The sequence below is a fragment of the Porites lutea genome, chromosome 5, assembly GCF_958299795.1.
Source record: "Porites lutea chromosome 5, jaPorLute2.1, whole genome shotgun sequence".
Taxonomy (NCBI): domain Eukaryota; kingdom Metazoa; phylum Cnidaria; class Anthozoa; order Scleractinia; family Poritidae; genus Porites; species Porites lutea.
In genome coordinates, this window is record NC_133205.1 from 24,397,322 (window position 1) to 24,403,487 (window position 6,166).

The window sequence follows — 6,166 nt, forward strand, 5'->3', positions numbered from 1 at the left end:
AGACACTTTGTTGGACGCCTGCGATACAGCTAAACAAAACCAAACAAACAGTCGATTAATCCAAACAAGCCTAGTGTTAGCGAGTTTTAATTTATTTGAATTTATGTCTCCACTTACCTTTCCATGGTTTATAACGAACTAACTCAATGTCATTGACCTGCACCCAGTTGGGTTTGTTGGCTGAATTATTAGAGCGTTGCTCTTGTATAGCAGGGGTCAAGGGGTACAAATTCCAGACAAGCCTGAAAATTTTTTCAGGTTCAACCTGGTCCCCAGGACGTTCAAGGGAGCAAAAGTGGGAACCCCGGGATCGAGGTTGTTTCAGGCTTTCTTTTCGCAACTGAAAAAGCTTCGTTTTTCAGTTGAATATTCACCGCTGTTTCTATGTATGTTTTTCATATTTTCATTACTACATCACCACTTACCAAACTGTTGAAAATTCTGTTTTCTCGGTTTGAATCCCTCAGACAGTAACAGCTTTCCGTGGAAATCTTCATTAAAGAAAATCTTTGAACCATTTTTCACAAAACTTGCCGGTACACTAATCACGATTTTGACCGTAGGGGCTTTGCTTGTTGCCAAGGCAACTGCAATCAAGGTGACCACCAAGAAGGCTGCACGCGCAGAAAAAAAGTTGGAAGTCTGGGGTCGAGGATTCCCAGGACGAGGAAGATTTGGAGAGTGGCCATGTCTGTCTGTCGAATAAAACAGAGGAAATTCTAAGGTTTTAAAATAATCAAAGCCATTTCTTTTGATCGGTGCTGAGTATGCTGAAATACCTTTAGCTTGCTGACCATTTAAGGAGTCTTCCTTTTTGCCATTATCGTTCACTTTACTGTCAGTTTCATCCTTTGGATTTGGACTTTCAAAGTTTGCCATTTTTCCTTCGATGAAAGAAGATGAAAAGAACATGTCATAGTAGGTTGTACCTCAGATTTGACTGATGAAACTAATACACTATACACTGTGTAGGAAATAAAAGGAAAGTTTCTCCCAAGAACACCTATAATAAACTCAGGTCAGAGAGAGAAGACAGAAAACTTCGATTCGCAAGTAGATATTTGTATGGCTAAACGTTAACGATGAAGATTAAGTTAACGTCCGTTGATAACTTACTCTCAATTAGAGGGGTGAGCTGTTTTGGACGCCGACATAGTGTAGCGGGTTTTCCGTCAGGGCTTGAAACCTCATCATTGTCGTGCTTTTCAAAGAAAGCGGCTTTTCCTTGTTAAAGAAAATACACAACAAGACATAAGTTTAAAAGAGTGAGGTCCTGTTGAGATTGAAGCTGTTGCGTGAGTATTTTAATCTAATAGAGAAAAACTTGGTAGTTGATAAAGGAAAAAAGGAGAACACATGCTCACTCCTAAAGTCTCTCTTCTTACCCTTCTCTGGAGTCCGTAAAGGTACGGAAAAACGGGCAACAAAAAACGTGCAACTTCTTTTGCAACATTGCTGCAAAACGAGTTAAATAACGATGTTGTGCGTTTTACCACCCACATAAAACCTGTTTTGCGACAAATTAGGTTGCTAACAGGTTTGAACATGCGTGGTAAAACGCGCAACATCGCTTTTTTACTGGTTTTGCAGCAATGTTTCAAAACAAGTTGCTCGTTTATTGTTGCCTGTTTTTCCGTACCTTATGCAGCGTTCAGACTTGGTGTCCGAGCACGGAGGTCGCTGGAAACTAATGTGAACACACCCTTTTTTTAAGCACCCATTTTTACTGTGCCAGTGCCCGATTACAAGGTCGAGAGCTTGCACTCGAGCACAAGAGTGGGCACCAGGTCCCTGTATACACCGTTTTTGTAAGGACTGAGGCAATCCACTGCTTAGTACGTCGTTAAAAATGGCGTCTGACAGTGCGAAATGGAGTAACTATGTACACAGTCACAGATAGGGTACTCAAAGCGTAAAACAACACGATTTTGTGCCGGTAGCCAGACACTGGTCCCCGGGCACCAAGTGTGGATAACCCCTGACTCGCTTTGGAGGAAGGGAAAATGAGAGGCCCTGGAAACAAGGTTGATCGGACTAACCAGCCACAACTTGTCCACGGTTTCTAAGTTCCAGTTTCTCTTCGAACTGAGGCTGTCCCTTCCGCTTTCTAATTACCATGACAACGATAACGATTATGACTAAAACAAAGAGTCCAGCACCTACGAGTCCTCCAATTAGCGGCCAGTTTAATGTTGTTTCAGGTACAATGAACTAAATAAGTAATAGAGAAAATACACAGTTATTATAGCCTCTTCGTATTGAAGTTTCCTGCTTTTGGTGAGAATTACAGAGAATTGAATGTGTTTGACTTGAATTAAGGTATTTGAGGCATACAATTGGTACCTAAAAACTAAAAACAGTTTTAAGTATCATTTTATCACCAGAATAACAAAAACAAATGTGGTCCCTAAAGTGATATCGTAAATACAGCACTAATATCCTGCGTAAATGTCAGGATATGTGGGAAAGATCAGTGTAATCATACTCTCCTTCTTAATTATCCAAACTGGACTGTACTGCGAAAAAAAGTGATCTTATTACTGAGTCACTACTGAGTACTTAGTCTCAGTGCTGTGTTTTTAAGGTTTAACTGAAATGCAAGTGTGGGAGTTGATTATGTTGGCTTGGATTCGTTTTTCCCTGTACGTCTCCCACAGTCCCACTGGCTCATAAGGTTTGTGAGCTTGAATAGTTTGTTTACCCAGCTAAATGTGTGTATTTGCGACGCTCTCCTCGTGTGGCACATGTTTTTGGTATCAGTCACGGTGTGGAACGGAGTAGAGGGAAGCCACGGTCCAAATACGAACTTTCAGAACTGAATTCCAAGGCACTTACTTAACTTTACTTTTGCGGTGAGACAAAGGCGAAATCAGCACGAAAAACTTTTTTCGCCCCTCCCCTCTCTCTATTCCTTTTTTATCTAAGGTTTTGCCAGACGTTTCACTGAAATTTGTTTAGTCACAACTTGACCCAAGAGTTATATATGTCTTACCACTTGTATATCTACAATAGACCCTTCATTAACGAGGTTATATTCAACTCTGACTCGTTCAACCTCTTCATCATTTGCGGACACATGCACCAGCAACGAGGCATTTTCACTTTCTTGAAATACTACATCACCCTGAAATGTTCAAAGATAACGTTTAAAATGCGCACTAGAATAAAATAATATTTGTTTCCCTGGTCATCATGAAATTGCACGGATATGAACATTGAAATCCTGTCTAGCTGACTCTCAGGGGAACTTTGACTGACAAAACTGATTGATAGACAGACCAACTAACTGTCCGTCTGCATAACTGACTTACAGTGGGGAATGACTGATCAGCTGATTGACGATCCGACAGATTAACTCGGACCATCTGAACGAGGAGCTGGTTAACAGACTGCCTCACTTCACACCATGTAAGGTAATCCGGATTCCAGTATCTTTGCTTTGGGATCCGGAATCCGAGAAATCTTTGCTTGCGTGATCCGGAATCCGGGAAATTTTTGCTTGTGGATTCTGGAATCCCGGTTTGGAATCCGGAATCGAGATCAAGCTGTCCGCAATCCCGCTAGCGATTGGAATCGTCGTCCAAAATCCAGTGACAAGGAGTCCGGATTAATCCACAGCGTGGATTCCAGAATCCAAGACTCTTTTGGACTGCCTTACATATGGCGGGTCACTGTACGTAAATAATAAAGCTACGAGAATGTAAGCGGCGCGAACGCTTCATACATGCTAAAAACCACGCTGAAAAGAATCCTCTGCAACTCACTGAGAGTTGAAATTGAAATCAGTCCAACTTTCTGACCGAGACATCTACAACCCCGGATAAAACTGTTGAGACATTTCCACAGCCTCCTCCTCGGGCGCTTCGTTTTTCGCATGATAGAGGAGAGCGCGAAATGCGAGTGACCGGTGACGAAACGCAAGAGACCATGCGAAATCTCCTTCCCACCGTTCACATCGAGAGAGAGACGTCTGGGTACGAGGCAGACATTACCATGTATTTATTAATTTCGCGCCATGAAACGACTCCCTCTAAACGAAACAAAGTCGCTCCCTCCCCACCCCCTGTTCAAAGTTGTTTGGGGTTAACAGCTCACGCATACATTTCTGGTGTTAGACGTGTTACCGTAAACAACATTGAAATAGGGGAAGGGGAAAACGGTCTTTCAATTTGCGACGGTAACCTTAGCATTTTCGTCAGGACCAGTGCAAAAAATAGGTATTCTTGTAATGTGTCTCAACAGTTTTTGGCCGAGGTTGTAGCTGCCGCCCGGGACTCCAAATTGCCACCCCGTTCTAGAAAAAATTTCCCCTAAAATTGATACCCCGTTCTAGAAATGGGCCAATTTTTTATACCCCGTTCTAGAATTCGCCCTAAAACTGATACCCCGTTCTAGAAATGGGCCAATTTTTTATACTCCGTTCTAGGGTGCAACAAGAGTACAACGGTTTGCTTGTTAACGCATTGAACCGTATTTTTAAAAGCAATCTGTCCTTGAATACGTTCAAATGGCTGCTTACAAAAGTGGAGCTTTCGTGCGTTCGAAATATTACACCCCGTTCTAGAAAACGCCTCTGAAATGGATACCCCGTTCTAAATCAGGAGCTTCAAAATCACGACCCCTTTGGGCGGCACATACCCGTATAGGTAATATATGGGAGTAGCCCCCCCCCCCCCCCCGGGCTTGCATGCCTGTGTGGTGGTCCGAATGGATGACTTAGGGAACATTCATTTGAAAATTGACGATGCTAATTGTGCTAGCAAGCTCTAAAGACGTCCCGGAGGTCACAAATTGCAAAGGGAAAACAATCTTTTTAACTCCTCGAGCTCGCCCGCCCCATCATAGCCCTCGACGTATCAAACAAGGAATTAACGCGTTTCAACTGATTTATTAAGCCAAACAGCGAGCTTTCGTTTACTTTCTAGCTCTTTCTAAGACTTACGGGACATAACCTTTTTCCGTTTCCTAGGTCGCTAATGACTTACATCCAAGTTGTTCCTGACGTAAAAGACTTTTGGATCACTCAAGTTGACACTCGCAAGAAAGGTATCAACACGAATAAGGTTTTCCGGGGTGTTAGCGGCGAGGGTGAATTGGTGTGTTGTTATTAGCAAAATGTACACAGGCAACGTTGAAATCCAGCAGCTAAAATAAAAACAAACAAAAAAAGGTGGTGATTACTGATGAATGGACCTAAATTGAAAAGGACAGACACTCATCCCGGTGGGGCTGCTCCAATAGGTAATGAAACCGCGAGAACACCGGAACAAACCGGAACATGCCCTTCACACATTCAAATGAATAACACAAACAAAAAGGACGTTAAATAGTTTACAGAGGATTAGGGTTACGATTTCTGTTTGTGATTCTCATTCTACCTGCGTATACTGCTAGTTTTTGGGGTCGTCGCGTGTTTCAGTATTCCTAGTTTTATAATTAGAACATTTTAATAGACCATTTGCATTATGCTGTCTACTTCTAAAAGGATCCATTTTGTTTTTCCTTTCGTATCTAAACTTGGTAATCCCAGCGAAGTTTAAATAACAGAAGCCCTAATTTGCACAAAAAAGCTAAACCCTGAAGGATCCCGTGGTGGTGGTGGTGGTATGTAGTAGTAGTAGAAGTAGTAGAATACGTCATTTGTATGACCGTAACATTATTAAAGTATCACAAAAAGATGTTTTTTAAAAAATTAATTACAAAGGAAAGCTGATCGTACTTTAATTGTATACTGATAATATTAAGTTACATCACTGACTTTCACTTAATAATAGTAGTGTCTCGCGTATACTCAGACATGAACAAATGAATTTCAGAATTTAATTATTCACATTATATTTTTTCTGATATTGGTTTCTCTTTAATGTTAGGTTCTATTTCTTTGACTTGATTTAAGAAGGCCTGCCGCTGGGCAGAGTATTTCTGACATTCAAACAGGAATATTGCTTTGATTCACACAGGGGACATAATCTGTTTTCTCTGAGCACATCGTCGACCTGATATCGACATATTTCTATCATAAGTTTCTGATTACTCATTTTAAATTTCACCAAATTTCGTCTTTCATTAAAGTGTCTTAATTGATGTAAATAATCACATGTGGAATATTCTTCCTTAAAAACTTTGTAAAATTCTAATTTCTTTGAATGTTCAAGACTGTGTCGCC

General features: G+C 41.2%; 1 protein-coding gene across 1 annotated transcript in view; it reads right to left on the minus strand.

Annotated features, from left to right (window-relative positions):
• LOC140937712 (uncharacterized) overlaps positions 1-1,219 on the minus strand; it is a 9,061-nt gene extending 7,842 nt beyond the window's left edge. Inside the window, exons 1-4 of the mRNA XM_073387276.1 lie at positions 1,117-1,219; positions 780-884; positions 426-695; positions 1-29 (exon numbers count right to left, since the gene is read on the minus strand). The exon at positions 1-29 is cut by the window's left edge and continues 103 nt beyond it. Of these exons, the coding sequence (XP_073243377.1) occupies positions 1-29; positions 426-695; positions 780-879 (399 nt within the window). The 5' untranslated portion in view covers positions 880-884; positions 1,117-1,219. The remainder of the gene's footprint in view (positions 30-425; positions 696-779; positions 885-1,116) is intronic.
• Between the last annotated feature and the right edge of the window lie 4,947 nt (positions 1,220-6,166).